The 26,948-nt window shown below is 38.9% G+C and overlaps 1 protein-coding gene across 1 annotated transcript in view; it reads right to left on the reverse strand.

Annotated features, from left to right (window-relative positions):
* LOC119427084 (glucosidase 2 subunit beta) overlaps positions 1-26,948 on the reverse strand; it is a gene marked incomplete in the record, with an annotated part of 251,558 nt that overhangs the window by 148,007 nt on the left and 76,603 nt on the right. The window contains 1 exon segment of the mRNA XM_037695033.1: positions 10,735-10,821. Within this exon segment, the coding sequence (XP_037550961.1) occupies positions 10,735-10,821 (87 nt within the window).

Here is a 26,948-nt window from a genome sequence, read left to right on the forward strand (position 1 = left end):
CTTTTTTGTTGTTATATACCTGGATGACTGAGAAAACAAACTTTGTGTTTTTGAAACCATTAGTGAAAAGGCCAGACTTCAGGGGTATCTGAGGCAGGCTTAAACACAAGAGTCAGGGTGGCTTCTGGGTAATACCAGATGGCTAGGCCTCAGACTGACGAAGCCTCTTGGATGAGGGGCGAAACGTTTCTTTTTAACAAAAAAAACGAAGTCCAGATGACATGATTCAACCTTTTTTGTTATCATACACAATGGGAAACATTTTTCACCTGAAAATGGAAAGATCCCGAACACATTACATCCTCCCCCTCTGTCACATTGTCACGCACCACAGGATATTTTCATTGTTACGCAGAAGACTTGCAGCTCTATATCAAAACAAGTTCTGCAAGTTCATCACTCTCCTCTCTTACCACCTGTCTTGAAGAAGAAAAAGACTGGATGAATGCCAACTTTCTCCAATTAAACACATCAAAAACAGAAGCTATTTTGGCTGGTACCTCGCAACAGACTCTACATCTATCGCTACCATAATCTTTTCTGGCCAAAACGTTCCCTTTTCTGATACAGTGACTAATCATGGTGTAAGATTTGATTCTCATCTTACATTTGAATCTCATATTAAAAACCTTTGCAAGAATCCCTCCTTTCATCTCAAAAACATCTTCAAACTCCATCCATTACTCTTCTTTCCCAATGCTGAAAAACTTGTCCACTCTTTCATCTCCTCAAGACTGCACTACTGCAATGCACTTTTTTTTATGGAATTCCATCCAAGCACATTCAAAAACTTTAATATGTGCAGAATAGTGCAGCCAGGATTCTGATGAAGCAAAGGAAACATGACCACATCACCCCAGTCCTTAAATCACTCCACTGGCTTCCCATTTCACTCCACACTGAATACAAGGTTTCCTTACTTACCCACCAATCCATTCACGGCAATGCTCCATACTACCTTAAAGAACTGTTCACTGCTCAGACATCAACATGATCCCTCCGCTTCACAAATTCCTATCAGCTCCACCCTCCCCGTACAAAACTGTGCACCATGGGTGACAGGGCCTTTTGCTCTGCTGCTCCTCGTCTGTGGAACACCATCCCTGACCATCTAAGGATACCACAGACTACAGAAAGTTTTAATAAAGAACTGAAGATCTTTTTAATTGAAAGATTGTATAGTGTTTAAATGTATTTTTTAATAATGTCGTTTTTAGTTTTTCAGTTTTTTAGTCCATGTTTTATTCTCTCAAGCTACTTTATATTGTAGCACTTTAAGACTGTAAAGTGCAGTACAAATTGAATAAATTATTATTATTATTAAGTATAATGTAAATAAAGCCCACATCTAACATAAATGTGTAAAAAGAAGTTCAGTGAGATTCTAACAGGTAATAAATATTCTGTTGACCTAGAGGTATAAATGCTACAGTCTGTGAAAACCCTCAATAATAACATCTGCTGCCTTAGCCTGCTGCACAGGGACAATTTGAAAACTGCTTGTGTGCACGTGTTTGTTTGTGTTACAAAAACATCTATAAACTCACTATAACTTGGCCAATTTTTCAGATAACTTTGGGTTTGGTTGTAGTCGACAGACATACTCTGAGGTCTAACAAAATGAGTGAGACGTATCAGTATTTCCCCTTCCATTATACAAGCAGGGCACCCCACCCTGTCAACAGAACCAAACGCCTTGCCTACCAAACTATACCTAGCCAGCACTGACATAGCACTAACTAGTGGCACTAGCTAAAAAGCTATAGAGGTAGTGCTCCACTCACACTGAGCCATGTCCAACCCCGGTCGAAAACTGTTGGATAAAAACAGCACGCAACACAGACGTGTCTCCATCTCCACTGATGCCCCCGTCGACAAAAGTCCTGGAAGATATGAGCGCCCTGCCAAGGCAAGCAAACTAGGGGAAACACTGCCTAAGTTTAAATACTTAGCATTAAATGATCAAATTAACCTTGTCTGTTAGCAAAATGTCTCATAAATCATTTACCATAATTTGATAAAACACCCAGAAATCAATCATAGGATGTGCGTCTTAGATATTCTATAGACTACCTAGATTGAATGGAAACATAAATTAGACTCAAGCCAATTCAATATGGTTATCAAAGGCAAACTGACTTTCACAAACACAGAAATGGGCAGTTTCAAAGACATTAAATATAAAGTTAGTGTGGTAGTAGATGAATCCCAACACAGTGTGTTCGATAACCGATAGCACAAGTACTTTATTTCAATCTTTGGCATACAAGTTTTACTTACCTTTTAACTCATGTTTATTTAATGAAAGGCAGAAGTTTAGTTGTTAAATTAAAGTAATAAGCAGCTAAATGGGCAGCAACCAGGCTATTAGCTAAAGGTCTGTGACTGAAGGAACACAGGACACTAAAAAGGAACAGGACTGTTAGGAAGACAAACCAAACAGAAAGCCTGTCTCCTGGCAGACCCAGGCGAGTGGGCCTGTCAGTCGTCATCGCGTGCCACTCTCCTCGCTCGACACGGTGAAACTGAGGCAATGTACACTATAAAAAATTCACCAATGTTGTTTTTTGCTTGAAAAGGGAGCAGCGAAAAAGGGCAGGGGGTGGAGGAGAAATGTGCTGTCGTAGATATATGGGAAGTCGCCCAAATGTTCTGGATGTCAGGTTTGCTTAAGACCTCGGTACAAGGGTACGACAGGAGGAACAGCAGGGGGTGCATTAAATGTTCACACAAATGTACCCCTTACAGTACATCAGTCTCCACAGCCAAAAAAAGCTCTGCCAATTCGGCTGTATCCTCTAGAGCTTTTACCACGGGCGATGACTGCTTTAAAAAAGAAAAAGAAAAAAGAAGCCGTTTCATATTTTCACTGCAAATGTTTGATAGTCATGTCATCATGTCAAAACACTTACAGCTGCTGCTGTCAATCAGAACGCACATTTGGACCCAACAACAGTATAATTCATGACAACCTGGCTCCTTATGCCTTTCATTTATACCCCCACCAAAAAAAACTGTATTAGTTGCAAATATTATAAATTTTGTGGATAAGAATGATAGAAAAGCAGTTTTAGATGATGTTTTAAGAAATATGTATCCTTAAAGCAAAGGTTTGGATTAACTGCACAAGTCTTAGGATATTATCCTAAACTGTAACTTAAGCCAGCCATGACATTGCAACTCATTCACAAATTAAGATAGTTTTATTTATATCAGGGTCAGTGAAAAAAAAAAAAAAACAGAAAATAAATACTCCTAATTAAGACATTACCAGAGTCATTTATTTGCTTTCTGTACACAGACAGCTTTGTCTTTGCCTCCACAAATATGGTGTGGAGTGTGGTATGAAAACACACCATTAGCCGCTGTAGCTACAGTGTTAGGTTTGAAACCTAACACAATAACGCCCAGTCCCTTCGTATCATTGTGAAAAGGTCACATCTGACAGCAGACTTAATGTAGCACATTCTGTAACACATTCTTTTTTTTTTTTCTGATCCGCAGTGCTGGTTTTTGGCATCTCAAGAAGAAGAAATAATGACAACTGAATGAAGATATGGATACAGCGGTGATACCTGATAGCGTGAAGAATGAAAGTAGCATTTCTTTAGGTAATGCCTATTACCCACCACCTTGCATGCCAAAGAACGTGCACAGATTGTAGCCTATGAAAGTATGTGTGGTGGAGGATTGTAAGCTACTACCACATCAAATTTAGCTCAGTATCTGTAAAATTATTTCAGTAACAAGCATTTTTGTTTTGGCTACGATTTGGGGCATTTATTAAACCCAGTTAATCATTCTTTTATTCAACCTTTATTTAGACAGGTAAATCCCATTGAGCCTCGAGGACTCATTTACAAAAGAGACCTGATTTCAACAAATAATGATGACAACAATGGACAACAGCAACAACAATAAACAGTTATAAAAAGTCATAATCCAGTTTTTTTTTGTTTTTTTTTAAACAAATAGGATGGCTAAAAAAAGGTAACAAAAAACAGCTAGATTCTAAGGCGAATGTAGAAAACTAAAAACAGGAACATGTCTGCATTGGTCCCTGCCAGGAGTCCAACAGATTCTTAAAGCCACTTAGAGAGATCAAGGTCGAGAGCTTCAAATGTTTTGTAAGGTATTCCAGGAAACAGGAGCGGAGTAGGAGACGGCCCTCTTGCCTAATTTAGTCCTCACTGAGGGAACACTGCAGGTAATTATGTCCTGAGAGCGCACGCTGTAGCTGCACTCATGCAGAGACGTGTAGGAGGAGATGTTTGAAGGCAGCAGACCAAGAAGTGATTTAAAGATGAAAATGTACCAGTGAGAGAGTCTGCGTGAAGTTAATGATGTCCAGTTAACCAGTGAATACAGGGTGCAGTGGTGGGTACGATAATCACAGCCAGTTATGAATCTTAGTGCACTGTGATAGACAGCATACAACATCTGCAGGGTTCTTGTAGGAGCGTTCATGTAAATAATGTCACCGTAATCAATGGAGGGAAGGAAAGTCACAGATACAAGGCGTTTTCTAGCATTCAGAGTTAGACAGGATCTGTTTCTGAAAAAGAAACCCAGTTTAACTTTCAGTTTCTTTACCAAGTTTTCCACATGGAGCTTAAAAGAGAGATGCGAGTCGACCAAGATACCAAAATATTAATAGGAATCAACAAACTCAATCGGGACACCATTTGAGGATAAAATTGGGAGGAAGAACTGCTGGGACCAACTTCGTATTTGAAAAAGCATCCCTTTGGTTTTGTCGGCATTTAGGACAAGTTTGAGGTGGAACAAATCTGTCTGGATGATGTTGAATGCAGATTTCAAAAGCTAGAAAGCCTTATCAACAGTTTTAGCTCGACAATAAACAACTGTGTCATCAGCATAGAAATGTATGGATGCATTAGGGATGTTTTTACCTACATGATGTAAGTAGATTGTACTCAAACCGGAATATGGTAAATTACAGGACTATAAGGTATGAGAGTGGGGTAAAGAGAGTCCAGGCAGGATGGAAAAAAGTTTCAGGTGTGATTTGTGACAAAAGAGTGGCAGCAAAGGTTGAAAGAAAAGTTAGCAAAACAGTGATGAGACCAGCTGTGTTGTATGATCTAGAGAGAGAGGCATGGACAAAATGACAGGAGAAAGAACTGGAATTGGCAACAATGAAGATGTTGAGGTTCTTCTTAGGAGTGACAAGGATGGATAAGATTAGGAATGAGATCATCAAAGGTACAGCACAGGTTGAACAACTGGGAGATAAAGTTAGAGAGGCCAGACTGAGATGGTTTGGACATGTCCAGAGGAGGGACAGTGGATATATTGGTAGAAGGATGTTATAAAAGCAGCTGCCAGGAAAAAGACACAGAGAAGATACACGGATGCAGTTACAGAGGACATGGAGGTAGTTGGAGGATGAAAGATGGAGATGGAAGAGGATGACTAAATGTAGTGACCCCTGAATAGAGAGGAAGAATCAAACCTGACATTAGACATCCTCAAGACCAGTGATCGTCAAACATTTCATAGCATCACCTTAAAATCTCAGTTCTCCAAGTAAAATCATCACGACATGCACTTAAAACAAGCAACTCACACACAGGTGTGCAGTGGAGAGCATCCTGTGCTCCAGCATCAACGTGTGGCATGGAGGCTTCACAGCTGCAGGAAAAAAAGCTTTGCAGAGAGTGGTGAAGGCTGCACAGAAGTTTGTTGGAGTCAGCCTCCCCACCATAACAGACATCTACACCTCCAAATGCAGGAAGAGGGCCACCTGCATCATGAAGGACCCCACTCACCCAGCACACACACTTTTTGCCCCGCTCCCCTCAGGAAGAAGGTTAAGGAGCATTAAGTGTAGAACCACTAGACTGAGGAACAGCTTCTACCCTGAGGCTGTTAGACTCATGAATCCAACAAACCCAATTGGTTTAGGGACAAGCAATGAGGCACCATCTGTCTCCTGTCTACACAGATGCACTTAAAACTCTCCGTTTGGACATTTTATGAAATATGGCTTTTCTCCTCAAAACCTGCATGTTTTGAGGAGTTGTAATTGTAACAAATGAGTTGGTGCACCATTTTTTTTAAAACATCCAGAGTAGTGTAGAAAGTCAGTCAATCAGGAAATGGTAGTCCTAACTGAATCAAGCAACACAAATTGAAAAAGCTCCTCAAATGAGAAGCAAAACATAATCATGAATCAAAAACGAAGTTGGAGTAAATTGATTCATTTTGTTATAATTGGTTTGAACCTTTAAATTGAACTGTTTCAGACAATTTCAATGCTTTTTACTGCACTGCAGTTTTTCCCCCTGGTCTATAAATTTGGCTTGTTTCGCCTCTTCTTGTTACACTGGTTCTGTTGTTACTTCCTGGCTTGATGATCTCCACAATGCCCAGTTAAATGCATTTTTGTGCAAGCTAATAGGGATCCAGATAGCATATGAAAAAATGGATTAATATAAGAATCTCAATTTGCATTTTCTGAGACTAAAAAACATTTTTTTCTCATTAGGTAACAGCCTTGATGTGCACGTAGTTTAGTTCAATTTCTGATAATATTTTGATGCTGTTGGAAACTCAGAAATGTTTTTTTCATTTGGTGCTTACTTTAGACACCAAAACAGACCCTATCAAAGCCTATAAAAAGTTAATATTTTCTTTATATGCCCTGCAACTAAGTGCTACAACAAAAGTACAAATAAAATCATTCAGCTTTGGGTCCATACGTATTTCATCCCTGTTTTTAATAAAAGATGGGGTACAGGAGTTTGTTTTATGATTCACATTCTATGAAGCAGCACAAAAGATAAGCTAAGCACATAGTGAAATCTAATCAGAACCTCGATGTGTTTTTTTTCTTTGTCTATGGAAATGACTAGCTCCTTATCGGCAGAGGAGGTTATTTGTGCAGATTCTCGCTGTGGCTTAGTGAAGGGACTCAATCACTGCTGCCCAGCGATAGGCCTCACTTTCGTCCGCTCCCTTTTCTCATCTTTTTATCTGAAGGAGCGGAAATGAAAGGATGGTATCTGGAACTCTCTGCGTCTTCGGTTCAGGAGACGGAGAGTGACGAACATTTTCTTTTAGGCTTTGGCTGTCAGATAAAAAATAACTTGGTTTATAAATCTGTGTTCAGAGAAATATGCTGGCATATGTTAGGAACCCTAGATGAGAACTGGCTTGACAAAAGGAGCTTATTATGAGGCAATTTGTGTTGCGGCAGCTCTAGTTATAACTCAGTGATAATCAAGCTTTTGAACATTTAGCTCAACTTGATCGAGGCGCAGTTTGAGAATGTGTTCAGTCATTATCTTTCAGCAGAAACACAGCAGTCATTGGAACCCATTGTAAAAGTCAAACAACTTCTGTTAATGTTTGCGTGCAAATCCACACAATTCACAACACCTTTAATTGAACGCATATCTTAATTTATAATCTGTGTCCAGATTAATTATGGTTTCACAAAAATACCCAAATTTGGGAAGCACATTCAGAAAACCGCACTGACTTAGCCTAAGTACGTTAGCTTTTTGATGAGTGGGGTAATGATACATGCATTTGTATACATATACTTCAGTAGAGGTCTTCTGGTTTGGGATGCATGCACACTGACTAAACACAACATTGTCTTCACATTCCTTACAATGAAAACCTTTTGGGACAAAATTAAATGTAACTCTGTTTCTCCAAGGCAACTTATCGTAGTGGAACTACCAGGTACATGTGTGCTTCTCACACTTCTGTAAGCTACAGTGACAATGCTAACAGAGGTAGGGTATTTCCACTAAAGAAGCTTCAGTGACAGGCCAGGGCTGGTGCTAGAGCTGGTTCTTAACTTCTTCCTAAAAAAAATAAAGTTAGGAACTTTGGTTTTCTACAGCCTGTGAGCTGACTCTGAGTCATGTCATTACATCACCTTTAACAGCTCTTCTAGTAAATAATAGATCCTTTCTCTGTTGAACCTCTGTTTTACTAGAGAATAACAGAGAAGAAGAAAAAAATTATCAGCTTGTGGTAGCACATTAATAAGAGCCTATGATTTCTAAGATGTGGAAAACACGAAAATAACCACGTACTTGGATGTTAAAATGTAAATTTTTTGAGGTCAGTATTGATTTAAGGTTGGTAAAGTGCATAGTTGACCAGTACTTTTGCCTTCAGCAAAAGGGTCCTGGTTTCAACTTCTAGCCAGTAGTCTTTATATGTGGCATCAAATCCTTCCCTTTATTGCAAGGATTGTCTGCGGGTATGCCAGTTTCATCCCATAGTCCAAAGCAATGCACATTGTTAATATGGGACTATAAATTGGCTCTGTGTGTATAAATGGTTGTTTTGTAGTCCTGTGATGGATGGATGGGCAACCTGTTTAGGTTGCACCCCAAAGACTGCTGAAAGGAGACACTGACTTCCTACAACACTGAACAGAATAATAATAACCAGCCATGGTTATGGACAAACCAACCCCAAAGTCCCATGACTCAGCTTCCTCCATTGAAGACAAGCCAATGGGATTGAAAAGGTCAGAGAAGTATTCCTTCCACCTCCTGATGACATCAGTGTTTGAGGTCAACCGCATCCCACCTTCAATGAACACAGTTTCAGTCAAGATCTGCTTTCCCCACCTCAGCCGCCTGATGGTTTGCCAGAATCTCCTCAGAACCGACTCTGTCCAAGGTCTCACCCAACTCTTCCCACATCTGAGCTTTTGCCTCAGCAAGAGGCATGGCTGCGGACTGCTTGGCCCTCCGGTATTTTTCAGCTGCCTCTGGAGTCCCACCAGCCAAGAAGGCCCGATAAGACGCCTTCTTAAGATTGACAGCCTCCTTAGCCTGGGGTGTCCAACACCGAGTTTGAGAATGGCTACTGCAAGAAGCACCAACAGCTATGTGGCCACCGCTCAAGGCAGCCACGTCAACAATTGAGGCAAGGAACACGGCCCACTCAGACTCAATGTCCCCTGCCTCAGCTGGGATGTGGTTAATGCTCTCCCGGAAGTGTGAGTTGAAGATCTTTCTTATGAGTGCTTCTGCCAGGTGTTCCCAGCAAACCCTCACTACACGTTTGGGTCAAGCATCTTCTCCTACCATCTGACCCAACTCATTACCAGGTTGTGATCACTTGACAGCTCAGTTCCTCTCTTCACCCGAGTGTCCAAAACAAACAGACACAAATCAGATGACATGACTATAAAGTCAATCATTGATTTACAATCTAGGACACCCTGGTGCCAACTGCAGTTATGGGCACCCTTATGTTATGTTCGAACATGGTGTTTGTGATGGACAAACTATGACTAGCACTGAAGTCCAACAACAGTACACCACTTGGATTCAGATCAGAGAGGCCGTTCCAATCATGCCCCTCCCAGTCACACTGTTATTACCCACGTGGGCATTGAAGTCCCTAGCAGAATAAATAAGTTCCCAGCTATCACGCCTTCCAGTACTCTTGTCAAGGAATCCAAGAAGGCCAATACCCTGAACTGCATTTTGGCGCGTAGGCACAAACAACTGTCAGAGCCCGTCCCCCCACCCGAAGGCTCATCTCTGTCAGAGGTGACGGGGCTTTCTCTGTTGCAGGTCCAAGACTGTGGAATGAGTTGCCACTATATGTCAGGCAGGCTCCCACACTCACAGTTTTTAAGTCACGCTTGAAAACCCACTTTTATTCCCTTGTCTTTGACATGGTGTGATTTGTTTTGATCCTATCTGTATTCTACAATGTTGGCCATTTAGTTATTATCTGCTGTTATTTGTATCTATATTTGTATTTTATGTTTTCCTGTCTGCTGTGCTTATTTGTTTCTTTTGTACAGCACTTTGGTTGGCCTTGTTGCTGTTTTAAATGCTCTATAAATAAATTGGTATGGTATGATATCTACCAGGGAAAACTCCAACACACAGGCACCAAGTTGGGGGCTAAAAGTAGGTCCACACCAGCTCTGCGCCTCTCACCATGGGCAACTCCAGAGTGGAATAAGGTCCAGCCCCTGTCAAAGAGATTGGTTCCAGAACCCATGCTGTGCGTCGAGGTGAGCCCAACTATATCTAGTCGGTACCTCTCAACGTCACACACAAGCTCAGACTCCTTCCCCACCAGAGAGGTTACGTTCCATTTCCCAAGAACCAGTTTTGGTAAACCAGGGTCAGAGCACCAAAGCACCACCCCCTTTTTGGTCACTGCCCATGGCTTCATGCACCTGACTCATATGGCCCCTCCTGCAGGTAATGGGCCTACAAGAAGGCAAACCCATGTTGTTTGTTCGGGTTGAGCCTAACCAGGCCCCATGGGTAGAGAGCCAGTCAACAGGCGCTCAACGATGAGCCCCTTCCCCAGGCCTGGCAACAGAGTGGGACCCCAGTACCCCACGTCCGGGCAAGGGACACTGAGCTCCTTGATTTTGTTTGTCCATATAAGTCTTCAGAATTGCTTAGTCCTGCATGTCACCTAGAACCAATCTGCCTTGGGAGACCCTGCCAGGAGCAATTACAATTGTACCCAACAGCATAGCTCCTAGGATCCTTCAGGTGCACAAACTCCTCCACCATGATAAGGTGGCAAATATTCCGAAAATGGTAACAAAAAAAATTGAAAGTTCAAAATAGTTTCACGAGGACAACTAATTTGATTTTTCTTTTGAAATTCTTTAAGAAAATTTATCAAACAAAATAGGGGCAAAAAATGCATTTGAAAAAAATGAATAAATTAGAGGGTTTTCAGAACACCGTATCTTACCTTTACATTGTCGCCTCGTGTCAGGATGTCCCAGAGTGTGTCTCGAAACTTGGCCAGATCCATGTCACGGCCACCTCCCAACAAAACCTGGGAGGAAAAGCACCATCATTTGCAATCTTTACTGTCAAGCTGCACAAAAAAAAAAGTATTTTTTTCACATGCTTTGGCACAATGGCTTTCAAACTTTTCAGCTTTCAACCCACAAAATAAAAGCTTAAGAGTTTTGTTATCCAAACTACTGTTGGTTGAAGCATGTTGCTGATAAGCCATTTACCAAAAAGCTTCATTGTGTGAATGTTTCTAAAGCATTCACACTGCTGAGGCCCATTTTCCTTAAGCACATTTTTCACCATGTAATTCTAACAGTTTTTGTGCTATTTCAATCATTCATGGGTCAAAACGTTCAGCTCATCCAGGACATAACTATTATGACTTTTGGTAATTGTGCAATTTTTCATTATATATATATATATATATATATATACACACACACACATATATATGTATATATACATATATTAGCCTTTTTTAACGTTTTTCTCATTTCTAATGAAAGGAGCTTTCTTCACATCCTTTAAACACTTTGTGCCATTTACAGACTTTAATTGTTCATTTCAGCTTTTGTTCTGGTTCTGCATTTCACCTTGTTTCTGTTGTTTTTAGCTTTCTTCAGCTCATTTTAGCTTCTTTCTGATCATTTCAGCTTATTTTCTACTTTTGGTAGCGTTTGTCTTGCTCATTTCAGCTTCTTTCTCTCAATTGCTGCTTTGTTTATGGGGGAGGGAGTATTCTTTCAGCTTTTTAAGCTAATTCTAGCTTCTTTCTGCTATATTATGCTTCATTTGGTTAATTTCAGCTTTTCTTTCTTTTAGTCAATGACATTTCAGAATTTTTCTGCTAATTTCTGTTTTTTGGCTATTTTTCAGCAATTTTCAGCTTTAAATGGTTCTTTTCAGCTTTATTCTGCCTATTTCAGTTATTGTGCTCTTTCTGGCTTTTGCAGCTAATTTCAACTTTTTATACATTTTTCAGCTACTTTAAGATGATTTTCTGTCGAGTGTAGCTTTTTTGTGGTATGTTAAACTTCTTCTAATTTCAGCTTTTTTGTGTTCCTTTGGGCTATTTTCTGCCCATACAGACTTTTACATCCCTTTACAGTTTTCTTTTTACAAACCGGATTCCAAAAAAGTTGGGACACTAAACAAATTGTGAAGAAAAACTGAATGCAATGATGTGGAGGTGCCAACATCTAATATTTTATTCAGAATAGAACACAAATCACAGATCAAAAGTTTAAACTGAGAGAATGTATCATTTTAAGGGAAAACTCTGTTGTTTCCAAACTTCATGGCGTCAACAAATCCCAAAAAAGTTGGGACAAGTCCATTTTTACCACTGTGTGGCATCCCCCCTTCTTCTTACAACACTCAACAGACATCTGGGGACAGAGGAGACCAGTTTCTCAAGTTTAGAAATAGGAATGCTCTCCCATTCATGTCTAATACAGGCCTCTAACTGTTCAATCGTCTTGGGCCTTCTTTGTTGCACCTTCCTCTTTATGATGCGCCAAATGTTCTCTATAGGTGAAAGATCTGGACTGCAGGCTGGCCATTTCAGTACCTGGATCCTTCTCCTACGTAGCCATGATGTTGTGATTGCTGCAGAATGTGGTCTGGCATTATCGTGTTGAAAAATGCAGGGTCTTCCCTGAAAGAGATGACGTCTAGATGGGAGCATATGTTGTTCTAGAACCTGAACATAGTTCTCTGCATTAATGGTGCCTTTCCAGACATGCAAGCTGCCCATGCCACAAGCGCTCATGCAACCCCATACCATCAGTGATGCAGGCTTCTGAACGGAGCGTTGATAACAACTTGGGCTATCCTTGTCCTCTCTGGTCCGGATGACATGGCGTCCCAGTGTTCCATAAAGAACTTCAAATTGTGACTCATCTGACCACATAACAGTCTTCCATTTTGCCACACTCCATTTTAAATGACCCCTGGCCCAGTGCAAACGTCTGAGCTTGTGGAGCTTGCTTAGAAATGGCTTCCTCTTTGCACTGTAGAGTTTCAGCTGGCAATGGCGGATGGCACGGTGGATTGTGTTCACTGACAATGCTTTCTGGAAGTATTCCTGAGCCCATTCTGTTATTTTCTTGACAGTGGCATTCCTGTTTGAGGTGCAGTGACGTTTAAGGGCCCGGAGATCACGAGCATCCAGTAGAGTTTTACGGCCTTGACCCTTACGCACAGCGATTGTTCCAGATTCTCTGAATCTTTTGATGATGTTATGCACGGTTGATGATGATAACTTAAAAGTCTTTGCTATTTTACGCTGGGTAACACCATTCTGGTATTGCTGCACTATCTTTCTGCGCAACAATGGTGGAATTGGTGATCCTCTTACCATCTTGGCTTCTGAGAGACACTAACACTCTGAGAAGCTCTTTTTATACCCAATCATGTTGTCAGTTGATCTAATTAGTGTTAATTGGTCTTCCAACTGTTTGTTATATGCTCAATTTCCTTTTTCCAGCCACTTATTGCTACTTGTCCCAACTTTTTGGGGATTTGTTGACACTGTGAAATTTTGAATCAACATAATTTTCTTTTAAAATGTTACATTTACTCAGATTAAACTTTCGATCTGTCATCTATGTTATATTACAAATAAAATATTGACATTTGCCATCTCCATATCACTGCATTCAGTTTTTATTCACAATTTGTTTAGTGTCCCAACTTTTTTGGAATCCGGTTTGTACAATTTTCAGCACGTTTCTGCTACTTTTAACTTCTTTCTGCCGGTTTCAGTTTTTTTTTAATCTACTTTCAGCTATTTTTTTGATAGTTTTAGCTTTATGTTCTGCTGAATATCTTTTTTCTACTTTTCAGCTATTGGTGTATTATGACAAGTAAGCTTTAGTTTGTTCAACAGCTTTCAGCAAAATCATTCAGCAACAGGCGTTCACACTACATTTTTGCAGAAAATGCTATTTCTCTAGTTATTCAAGTTCTATTTTACAATTTATGACTACTGGTTTAATACTCGTAATAACTAAAGCTATATAGACTAACGACAATCAATTTTTAAGTGACAATGCCACCCGATGCCAACTTTAGGAACCACTGCTCGAGCATACACATTAAAGGAACAACTGACCAAATACAAATCAAACACTGGTCCACAAAGAATAATAGTTTCACAAGTACTCAAATATTTTTTTCTTTAGTATTGGTATTAATTTGACATTTTTGTACTGCGACAACCCAACATCTGATTATAAACTGCATTCTAGCCATTTCCACTTCAGCTCACCTTGCATGTGCTTATCTATTAAAATCACACGCTCATTAAATCATCTTTTACAGAAACAAGGAAGAAGTTTTAGTCTTTAGAAGTCCAATACAATTCATCAGGAAGAATGTTTTATTTATCTATAGTATAAACCAAGTGCATGTTTTAATTCCCTGGCGGGCACACGTATCATTCCTCCTGTCTTAACAGACAAAGGCTCCTGCAGGGGAAAACACCTGACAGGCAAATTAATCTGAAGCCAGTTGAATTGGAAGTCAGTCAGGCGGTGCATACCAGTGAATGCCCATCAGTCACAAGACCTTGTGCAAGGCTATAAAAAATATGAGTCTGCTGCACAAGAGGTAAAGGATAACAACAGAAGTGTGGAAGTTGGTGCCATTTTCAGTGTTTATTCATTGGGAATAGTGTCACCTGGAAGCCAGTTTGATGAGTGATGCATCCCAGCAGGCACTGACCTTCAGATACTACGCACAATTAGGCTAAGATAATAAACACAACCATGGATTTGGATATGTGAACTGGAAGGCAAAGTCCACTGAATCGGCTTGAGCTTCAATGACAAAGTTCCTCCATGGATGGGTAGTCTTTCAAACCTGAATTGAAATTGGTTGTTACAGAAAGAATGAGCAGAACACCAGTGTTGCTTCAGGCTGATATTCACCTTGGGTTTTGGTTTTTACATTTTTATTTCACTTTTTTCAAGTCTTTGCTTAAAGTAAATTCAATAAAAAACGATGACTGTTGCTTTAATAATTATCAATAGTTTTGGTATCTAAAAGGAGGGATTGCTTTATATTACATTTAACTTGTAGCTTGTAATTTTGGTAGGATGTTGCAAGATATTTTAAGATGCCTGTTTGGGCTTTGGGTTCATGGTAGAATTTGCTTGTGATACCTGTCATAATATGCTAATGGTATGCCAATGTTCCATATCGTACATAAAAATAAAGGTAACCTTTTTGTCTGTTTTGTGCATGTCTGAGGTGGTGCCGATTGATGGATCCTGGCAAATGGAGGGAGCAATCTTATCCACCACCAAGTGCAATAGTGGAGCCAGGGATGGTCAATGGTGGCCTTGTCCATCATAGAATAATTTGCAGCCACCCCAATCATTTGAGGAAACTATACTTTTAAGCAATATAAAACTAGAAAGCAAAGTTTCCTCATATGGTTAGCATGGCATATATACACATATATAGTGGCAGGCAGCCATCTTGGATTTTAACATGGCAACCCAATTTTCTAAAGGAAACTTTCTTACGCCTAGGAGGAGCCACAAATCAAAATGGAAGTTGGTACCTCACTTATTTTTCAAGTTATCCAGCTCACAAAACAGACACATGGACAGACAGAGTAAAGGACAATGGCTATTTCATATTCTCCTCTTCGCTGCATGACGAGGGACAACAAACGAGGGCGGTGTAATATGGCTTGAAACGCATATCATGTGTCCCATCGGTGTATGAATGAGATAATGCACTGATTCGTATCTTTAGAATGATTTGTTCAATTAGCTTTGTAGAGATATAGTAGAGTGCTGTATGAATGGGTAGATGAGGACACAGATTGTAGTGTAAAGTGCTTTGAGTATCTTGATAAGATAGAAAGGTGCTATATACAGTAAGTACAGTCCATTTACCAATTAAATCATGGTAGTGGCGTCAATTTTACGAAAATCATTTCCAACTCCTGATAGACTTGAACAGCATTGCATCGCTCCATGTAAATCGCCATTCTCCTGTACACTTTCAGTGTGGAAAACTGTCTTTAAAATACAATTAGCAGACTTGAATTTACCGGCTTGAAATTTAGCAGAAACTAATTTTGCTGAAGTTATTCAAAGTAAGCAAAAACACAAATCATCTAAAGGGAAACTTAGTTCCGCTATTAGGGAATTAGCAGATTGGCAGAACCATGCCCACGACTGCATTTGACAGTCATTTGTAAAAGCATTTCCACTCTCCTGCTGCCTTTCAATCAAAATGAACCAGGAGGCCTTAGATTTAAAACTGAGGCCTCCTGGTTCATTTTGACCCAACGGCAGCAAGGGGGTCAAAGAAGACCGATGGACGTTGGATTATCACAGATGAATCACAAAATCAAATCAAAGTGTGAGAATAATTGGGCAAAATTTACATTTGTACTCTTTCTACCCATCAGTGGCAGGCAGAAGATAATAAAAGATTCCAACGCTATAAAATACTAGTTTAATTACCCCAAAACCAGATCATTAATGGAAGTGATTAAAATTTCACAACTTAAAAGGTTTTAATGAATCATACAGGCGAAATTAAGCAGCCATGTAATAAGTCTATAAAGTATCTGCACTGCACGTTCTCAAAGGTTGAGTTCAATGTAAATAAAAAATCCTCAACAGCCCTGATTAAGTTCTCTTCTTCATATTGTCAAACGATTCAAAGAACTGATAAAGAAGTATGCGGATATTGTCTTACAAGAGAGAAGAGATACAATAACATAGTTACATACTGAGGCTATGTTGTTTGATAAATCTAGCTGGTTCCAGAAGCACGGCTTCACAAACACCACTTATCTACCAGGTATGAGGATATTGGGTTTCCAGTCAGTTATAAAATGTATTGCCTTGCAAGTATGTGAAAACAGCACAAACAAAGAGATGAGACATCTATTACCATGAACCCACACAAGTGAAAATATTATGACTCCCACACAGTACTGGTACATAAGCATAGACTCTCTATAAAAAGCACACAGACTCTAATCTCTTTGTCTGAAAAGTAAAGCCAGTGAAGACATGTTTGAACCTGCTTTATTTCTTATGTCAATAAGAGCTCAAATACTCTGGACATTAAAACAAACAATTGTTTGTTTGTTGTTGTTGCTGTTATTTATTTATTTATTTATTTTTAATTGGAGAATAGGGCATTTTTTCAACTTATTCCCAGTTAAGCTCAGTTTAACTTTTTTTTTTTTATACAAGTATGGCCGTATTTATCATCAATCACTTCTGAGGTGCAGAAGCCAACCAGTGGGTACGCCGATGTCCCCCATCGCTGAGGGATTGGAGTAGAGAACGTTTGTAGATTTTGAGATGAGCTTTTTTTGTATACAAAAATAGAACAAGGAAAGTAAGTAAGCCTTAATGATTTGAAATGAGTGCCCTGCCTACCGACCCCCCAACACGCACACACACCCCTGTCGACAACTGTCTGTATTGATTTCGCACAGGGCACAATACAAACGCGCTAGCAAAAATGCTACTGATGTACCACTCTGCTCCCCCTCCCCCTGCCAATCGATAAAAAAAAAGACAGCAGCAAGGTAGCGCTAAACAACACAGACGTGACTTGGTCCCATGTCCCCCCACCACCACCACCACCACCCTGTCATCAATAAAAACCAGAAGCAACGTAGTGCTAAGCTAGAAGGTGGGCAACACAGACATGAATTTGCCCCGCCCTTATATCTTGTAACCCCCTAGTGAAACGTGCATGAAATAGGATGTATGGTACATCAGTTGATTCATTTTTAAAGAGTGAACCCAATTTCAGATAAGTCACAGCTAATCGACACTGACCTGCAAACATGGCTAAAACTCAAATATTTACAAATACTGAGATGAAATTTAACGTGGAAGTACCTGCGAGTCACTCACAACACATACTCCGAGCATGAGAGTAGATGCAGACGATGCAGTTTTCGACATCGCTTTACAATCTAGCTGTTTTTTGTTTCCTTTTGTATACTATTTTCTTTCATTTGTTCTTCTCGATTTGTTTGCTTTCTTTTATGGTTGTCTACTGTTGTCTTTGTCTACTGTTGTCATCACACTTTGTTAAAATCAGTTCTCTCTTGTAAATGAGTCCCCGAGGCTCAATGGGACTAACCTGTATAAATAAAAGTTGAATGAATGAGATACCTCATAATGTTATTTTCAAGCTTTGACCCAAAATGTCATTTCCAAACAGAAGGTGATCTTATTCTAAGTCTCTGGCCTGATATAATCACAACTGATGATTCTCTTGGCCTTTTGGGGAAAATCGTGGCCAGAAAAAGAAAGACGGAAAAAAAAAACAATCACAGATTTCCCAAGGTAGCAAGAATACTGTTCGGTTTCACAGTCACTGACAGTTTCGGACATATATATTCCCCCAGAGTTGTGTGGTCAGATTTAAACTCCAGATTTATTTGATTCAAACCTTCTTTGGTAATTTCAGATATGCCCACAATGGAACAAAGAGGAACACAATTTTTAGTTTAGTTTGGTGATCAGAGATTATTCAGACATTGAGTGATGGTGTTGCACTCCTCTGTGAAACTGCAGTATATTCTATCCTAGTTAAAAATAAATAAATAAATTTCACGCAGTATATAATCTAGAAAGGATTATTTAGAGGCAAATAAAGTCAAAAGAAGACTGTGTGACTAACTGTTAATATAGATGTAAAAAAATTACATAAGGGACACGCACATAGGGAATTTCTTTCCCCTAAAATCTTTATTTACAGCAACTGCAACTACTCTACAATGTTAATTGATCCAGCTGATGTTATCAAGCCTTGTCATCATCTTGCAGTAGGTTAGGCCACCTAAGTAAGCACAGTTATGTAAAGGTAATTTAACTTCATACTCGGAAATTGTTCAAAAAACTTGTCAACACTAAGTTCTACGGTTAAAAGTGATGAAGATGAGTTATTTCTACAACTTACAACATTTACCAATATCTAAAAGTTACATTAAATATTTTACTTAAAGTCAGTAAAAATAAGTGTAACTAGAGAAACTGCATTTCCTGCGAAAATTCAGCGTGGATGCTTATTGCATTAGAACTTGCTGAAAAACAGCTGAAATTAGCTAAAAACATGCCGAAATTGAGCTGAAATGGAAGAACAAGCCTAAATTAGCAGAAGAAAGCCAAAAGAACGCGTTTGCTGAAAAAAGTAGAAATGAGCACAGAAAAGTAGAAATTATGTGAAATAAGCTGAAATTAGCAAAAAGCTGAAATGTATCTTAAAAAGCACAAACTTAATTTACCAGTAGGAAGTGGATAGACCACATTTTTGCTGAATTTGGCTGAAAAAAGTTGAACTGAGTGCAAAAAATGTGAAATTAGCTGAAAAGAATAAAATCAGCATAAAACAACTAAATAGTAGCTGAAATAGTAGAAAAAGCTGTAACTTGCATAAATAAGCTGAAAGGAGCATAACAAGCTGAAATTAGCCGAAAGAAGTTAGAAGAAGCACAAACATGTTGTAGTAAAAATAATCTGAAAGGAGCACAAAACAGCTGAAAAAAATAACGGCTGAAATTAGCTAAAAGTGGCTGGAAAATAAAATGTTTAAATTTGCACAAGAAAGCTGAAAGAACCAGAACAAAAATGTGAAAGGAGCAGTAAAAGGTTGTAAACGCATCTAACGATTTGACGGATGTAAAATGAGCTCAATTCATTTTCTACGAGAAAAAAAAAAAAACTGCAGAAAAAGCTAAAGTTGCACCAATATCAAAAATCATATCAGAATTGTCCTGAAAGAGCTGAACGTTTTTGTTGAAATAGCTTGAAACCTGCGGGACGAGAATCGCACCAAAAAACGTACAGCAGAAAAATGAATCACAATAGTGTCAATGCTTCATCAACATTCACACAATGAGATTGCTATAGTCTGGACTTTTGTAGATTTTGATTAGGTCATATTAATTAATACAAAATAAGTACATTTTAGGACTTCAGTGACATTGATACATTCAGGGAAAAAAATATTAAAAGCACGATTTAGCCAATGAAAAACTAGCAGTCGTTTAACTAGCATTGATCAAATTCTGTAGAACTTTGAGTTTGTGCTGCAAACAAAAGCATCTCTGCAATTTAAAGTACCGGTACCGCTAATGGAGGACGCTCATTGACAAAACGGTAAAGTGTTTTAAATTTCCACATGCGCCTACCTTTTACCAGGCTCAGTATGCTTAACTATGACCAGTGCAGACCATTAAAAAGATGTAAAATATCAGCTAATTAACCAGCCGATAGATCAATCGGTCTATCTCTGTGGAAAAAAAATAGGCATCATAAAATCACAGTTGCTCCTGTGGGCGATGGCATTTATTCAAAGGTACTAAACCGTCATCATCAGCCCAGCTATGCACAGAAATAACCCAGGAATATTTTCAGCAAAGTTCACTTTAATGATGTTCTATAAAAAAAGAAAAGGCGTTGCAGTTAGTTGCCTTTAATCACAGTAATGAACATTGCCTCTGTTCTTAAGATAAAAAGCAAGACAGGCAGATGGATCGATTTACAGCATGGCATCAGTCTATTTTTCTTCAGTATCTGGGCCTGGGGAACATTTCATAAAGGCCATAGGGTCGGCTTATCATGGAGCTAAATGCCAATGTAATTATTAGTGTCTGGAGATAGTGGAAAGGAAAGTGCATCCTGCGGCAGTACACCATATTTAATTAATAAATGTCACTCTGCAGAGGGAGTGAGGGGAGTGTGAGAAAAGAGAAGAAAACAGGGAGGGAGTGAATGAGACTGACAACAAAACTGATCCTGGCTTAATTGTACAACCACACATCAAATATACGAAGAAAAGCTGTTTAGAACAAAACAATGGAGACCTAATTTCTACTACACACAGCACATTATACACCCATTGACAAACCATTAGAAAGCAATGAAGCAGTTTATATAAAAGTAGCTTTTGACCTTGATTTGTGACCTTGACCTTAGAGCTGGGGTGATGAAAAGATTGTGTCCAATTGTGGTACAAAATATGCATCAAGTTTTGTTAAACTATCTTGAGCTGATCTGAAGTTATGGGAGGGAGAACCTTGTTTTAACTTTGACCTTGATTTGTGACCTTGACCTTGGAGCAGGAGTGACGAAACGTGTACGGGACACTCCATTTAGTCATGATACATATGTCTATGAAGGTCGTTAAAAGTTCAGGAGTTATGGGCGGGACAAGAGAATGTTTATGAATGGACAGATGGAGACTATTACACAAACACGTCCCGCCTTTGACAGGTGTATAATAATAAGATGAACAGGTGTTTTTATTTTTTTGTTTTCTTTAAATTACAATTTAGTCATAAACAGGCAATAAATGAAAACGGTGCACAATTCTAGTAGCCAAAATAATGTAGTACCAATCCAATCTTTGAAAAATGTGTTTTCTGACAACTAATCGAAAAGAAAAGATTTATGTACCGTAAGTAACAAATAGTTGACCTCAAAAGACATGAAAATACTCTTGTACCCAAAAGAAAAGGTAGGGAATATGGGTAAACTTACTATAACACTAGACACCAGAGTGCATGCTTTACATTGGGTACATTCAATCCATCATAAATTAACCAACTATTTGTACAGAGCTCAAGCTCAAGACACCTGAAAGTGCTTTACAAAAGCCAAAATAGAAATGTGAACTATTAGACATAGACAGGTTTATCAAACAATGCTGGCCACTTTAAAAAAGAATAAAAGTTGTCGTTCTTAATAATTACCAAATAGGGAAATGAAAATACAGCAGCTATAACCAGGTTACTGAAGCCCACAGTAGTCTTTTTTTAGTAAAAAACATTCTTCTAAATATTATTTTAAGAACATGATTTTTCTCAAGGTCAGTATATATACACTGATATAAATCATGCAGTTATTCAATTTTGGTAAATGAACAACACAAAAGGAACATTTTAAATAATTTGGCGTTACAGTAGTCCTTCGCTACTTCGTGGTTCAACTTTCACGGACTCGCTCTTTCGGGGTTTTTCAATGTAAGATTGTACACGACACACGATTGTCAACTTTAATATTACTCATGTGATCAGGATGGTACGGGATAAAAAGTTAACGAAGAAAAAAATACTTTGGATGGGTGCCGCCATTTTGTAGTTTTCTTTCACTGTAACGCCAGTCAAAAGAACTACACTACCCAGAAGCAAACAGTGCTTCCGGCCTCTGCTTTCTTCCGAAATGGAGGGAAAGTTTTGCAATGCAAAGTCAGAAGTAACGATCTATCTATTAATCTATTATGCTCACAGAACTGAAAGTCGCAAATAATCCTGAAGCTTCCTGAAGCTCAATTATCCACGAGCACATCAACCTGGACGGGGCGGTGGGCTTCATCGCTGCAAGGTAGGTCTGCAGAACTGGAATCGAGCCCGATCGGAACTGAGCTGCTGGTCTGCAGAGCTGGTGAATAAAATTTTGCAGTACTGTACAGTACATATACCTACGTTGTAGGTTTAAGAGTTTAGAACATTTCAAGTGTGTGGGAAGAGTTTACAAAACCTTAAAATGTATATAAATAGTAAAATAAATATGGCGGTCCTACTGTGCAGTTTCTCACCTATCGCGGTGGTGTGTGGAAAGTAGCCCCCCCATGATAATCGAGGGACTACAGTATATATTATTCATTGACTGCCCCAGTTTGTAAAGTTCAGCATTGGAGGTGGTGACTCTTACTGGTCAACCTTCATAAAAAGGACTGAGATGGTTGTTATTGTGTGACTATGACTGACCATTAATGGACTTGTAAGTCATCAGTAAACCTAGAAAGCAACCCTAAACTTGACATTTATCAGATGCAGGAGCAGAGTCATCTCACTTTGTGGTATAAGATAAAACTCTGGAGGCAGCACTTTGAACCAGATGTTAAGTTTTTAGGGAGCTGTATCAACCAATTCAAAGTGGCTGTTGACTTTTGCAGTGTTGTTCCTTTAATGTACATTTGATCATCATCTTCCCTTCATTTCTTTCCTAATTTGGTCAAAATAATAAGAGTTTTACAAACTCTATAACACAAGGGAACCCTTAATAAATAAATCTAAGCCATCAATGGACATTTAGCATTGTGTCTGTACTGTCACGAGGTGCTAAGTAATCAATGGTAGAACAGTCTTCTACAAAACCATCAATCTATATGTTTTTCTTTTATGCAAGCCAAAGAGCTGTTGGTAAGAACTATTCTGAGTTGCTGCCAATTCTCATTTTCTTTTGAACATAAAACCATCCTGTCTGGAAATACCAGAAGACGACTTATATTAACATGTAAAATTCCTCATCAAAATAAAAAACTGTCAAGGATGGCAGTAACCTCAGTCAACAAAGTTTTGCCCAAAGTATGCTCAAGCTTGAGCACAAGAAACTGAGAGAAAATGTAATGGCGTCTAGTTTTTTCCACTTTTCTTTTTTATGTTCCCTAACTAAGACGTGTTAAAATAAACTAAAAGAGACAATGTACTTTTTAGTTATAATGAGTAGCATTTAAAATGTTAGTGTTTCACATAATGTATTTAGCATGCAGTGTTTTATTAGGGTCTGATCCAACAAAGTTCAGTTAGGTCGTCTGGATGGTTGCTTGTTGATTTTTTGTTTTTGTTTGTTGTTGGTGAGACGTTTAATCCTTCATCCAAAGGACTTAATCAATCCGAAGAGCCACAACAAACTGAGCCCCACAAGCAGCACACCCACATAGTGGACCAACCAGTTTCAATGCACTATGTGGGTGTGCTGCTTGTGGCTCCTCGGACTGATGAAGTTCTTTGGATGACGGACGAAATGTCTCAACAAAAAAATGAAACCATCCAGATGACCTGATTGAACTTTGTTGGATTTTCTACCTGGATTATTGAGCATGAACTTTGATATTAGGGTCTGATAGAACCTTACCAACAAACATGACTCTGATGTCAATGTTTCCACTTAAACATCCACCATCCTCCACAACCTCCAGCATCTACACTTTCTAGTAACTTCCGGCAGTGCAAAATAAAAAACGTAACCAGTAAGATTGATTTAGGGCACTCCTTTTCTCACCATAGTCTTTGAAAAATCTCATTTGCTAGTTTGAGTATTTCTAGTAGACATGTATAAAATAGTTATTATTAAAACGTCATTCTCAGGAGAAAAGTTTTCCAATTAAGGAATTCTGCTACGCTCTCGGTGCCACATGTATTGAATGATTGGCAGCTTCAGTAATTAGCTAGCTAGACTTTAAAGATTGGTGGAAGTGTGGCTATGAGCTATGTGAGGAATAATACAGGAGTAGACTTCAATTGGGCTTATTTAACATAAAAGAGAGAAAGGGATGATTTGTATGCAGTCCGTATTTCAGCCAGGCAACAAAATCTAAGTTTCAAAAACAAGGGGCTGACACAAGAACGTTTTCATATTTTTGACAAACTGAATTCAAGTCAAATTAAAACTCATGCACTACACAATATACCTACTTTACAATATAGCAGTAAAATTCAAAGAAGTATTAAATTTAGATTTAGCTGACTATATTCTCTCATCTAGAATTGCAGGTGTCAATGAAAGCTCAATGAATTTAAATCTAGTTACTGGTAATTAGTCCCATTCTTTATAAATGCCGTTCTTTCCCCATGGAATACTAATTCCATCCCTATGTTTTATTGACATGGGCTGGTTTCCAGGTTCAATATTCACAATTTTAAAAGTCACAGTACAGTCAGTATGTCAATTGCGCGCTGCCTCAGAACTTTCTAAATCGGTGGCATTGCATCATGGGAAAAAAACTGCACATTTTAGACTGGCCTTTTATTGTGGTCAGCCTAAGTACACCTGTGCAATAATCGTACTGTCTAAACAGCATCTTGATATGCCACAACTGTGAGGTGGATGGATTAGCTCGACAAATGAGAAGTGCTCACTAACAGATTTACACATATTTTTGAACAATATTTTAGAGAAAAAAGGCCTAATGTGCAAGTAGAAAAAGTCTTAGATCGTTCAGCACATGAAAAATGGTAGCAAAAACAAAAGTGTTGAATTTATGTTTTTGTTCAGTGTAGAAACATACCTAGCTCGGTGTTCCCCCAGATCAATACACTGGGCGGGGTACTGATCGTATTTTATTTTTGTTGATATGAGGGGTGGGGAGTGGGGACTTCAACTGTTGTATATTTTAGGTAACAAGTAGGGAAGGTCATGTCAAGGTCATATGATCCACAAGGTCAAATTCAAAGTCATAGGAAATGTCTAAAGGTCAATGGGCCCTACCATACTCAAATTAAGAACGTAAGTACATATTTAGAATCCTCATCAAATTCCCTTTACAACGACAACAATGTTGTGAAAATAGATGCAGCAGCTCCTGAAATAATTGAGGTTGAAGATCAGCGACCACTAGGCCTGTCACGATAACAAATTTTGCCGGGCAATTAATTGTCTCAAATTATTGCAATAAACGATAATATTGTTGGAAATTGGACAATAATTAGTAATTGTCAAATTTAAGAAGAAATGTTTGATTTGTTTTGCGTGTAGTACCTTTTGTCTAGATGCTCGGTGTGGTTTGAGCTCTTTAGCATAGCATTTTTCACACAAAGGAACAAGTTCTCAGCTTCTTTTTTGCAGAGAAAAACAACTTTTTACACAAAGGCACGGGTTTCAACCGCGAATTTTGGAGCTTCGACAAGACGGAGTTGTTTTTTCCCCCCCGAGGTTGGCATGTTAGCATAGCTCGTAGCTTAGCTTCTCAGCTTAGCTGCTTTTAAAGATCCCAAAACGCAATTTTCGACGGTTAAAATGGATTTTAAAGAGAAAAGCAAAAGGGAGGGGTCAGTGAAGAGCACTGGAGTTGAGACTTTTGTCATCCAGTGTCTTCGGTAGAAAGAGAGAGAGACGAAGAAACGATAAAGCCGATTAATGAAAACGAGGTCAATAATTTTCAATTATCATGCCATTGATTGATTTATAGTTTATTGCGACAGGCCTAGCGACCACACTCATTTCTGCCAAAATCTGAAAATTTGACTGGCTTTATCACTGAAACCTCTAGTCCGATTGGCCTAAATTTTGAGATCTTGTGCAATGACAAAAATATACCAAGTTTTATCATTATCTGAGATATTCAGATTAAAATTGTTGGGTGATTTGGCATGAAATTACCCTCATAAATCTTTTTAGGGGAAGGTCATTTTGAAATACATAAGAAAGCTAGCAAGTCAGTTAGTCTAACAAACAGCTTATATCCCAGCAAACTACTGTGGTGTTGTGGTAGTTGCAGTGAACATTTTGAAATGCTGATGCAAAATATTATCAATAAAAAGAAAACTCAGACTTAAGACATATTTAGATCAAGTATTTTTCCCCCATTGAGAACTTCTACACTGAGGTACTCAGTCTTTTGTCTTTTGAGAATACCCAAACTCACCCAGCAACTTTCCCCAGGCAAAGGTTAAACCACCAGTGAGTACCCCCTACAGTCTTAAGTTCAAGGGGAGTGGACTGGTTCCTCTATTCTAGGTGAGACAACAACCTTCACTCAAACACAAATCTGTTTGGTATTCTGATTTATTTCAATGTATTCACTTAGAACATTTTCTACTTCCTAACCTCAAGTTTGTTTCCAGATGGCAAAGAACTTTTTACCCCACTTTCAGAACGTGCCACTTTACTTGTGTCAAAAAGTTTGACTAAACTTTGCAGAGGCTAAAGAGGGGCAAAGTCATGTCACTGTTGTTCAGAAGCAGAAATCTGAGTCTGATCTCACTGGTGGGGGACATGGGGTTCAGGTGTCCCTGTCCCTTTGCTTTTGCTTATGTCAGGGAGAATGCACACAGTGGGCATGTTGTCACGCAAGACAGCAAGTTCCCATGATGCCACTGTGCTTCTGTTTCGCTCTTTGCCCCTCTCAATCCCAACCCCACACCCCCACTGTTGTGGAGTGCTACTTGAGACATGACTACACCTGAGACCCTCTTGCCTCGCTGTCACTGGATCAGCTGCTGAGTCTAACGCTATATCCTCTGTCGTTTGGCCTCTGCCCATGTAATAACTCTGAACTGAACTGTCTGGAGAACACCAAGAGGAGTTGAAGCAGCATTATATGTATGTGTGTGTATATATATATATATATATATATATATATACATATATATATATATAT

This window comes from Nematolebias whitei, chromosome 1 (genome assembly GCF_014905685.2).
Source record: "Nematolebias whitei isolate Nwh7 chromosome 1, NemWhi1, whole genome shotgun sequence".
NCBI classification, from domain to species: Eukaryota; Metazoa; Chordata; class Actinopteri; order Cyprinodontiformes; family Rivulidae; genus Nematolebias; species Nematolebias whitei.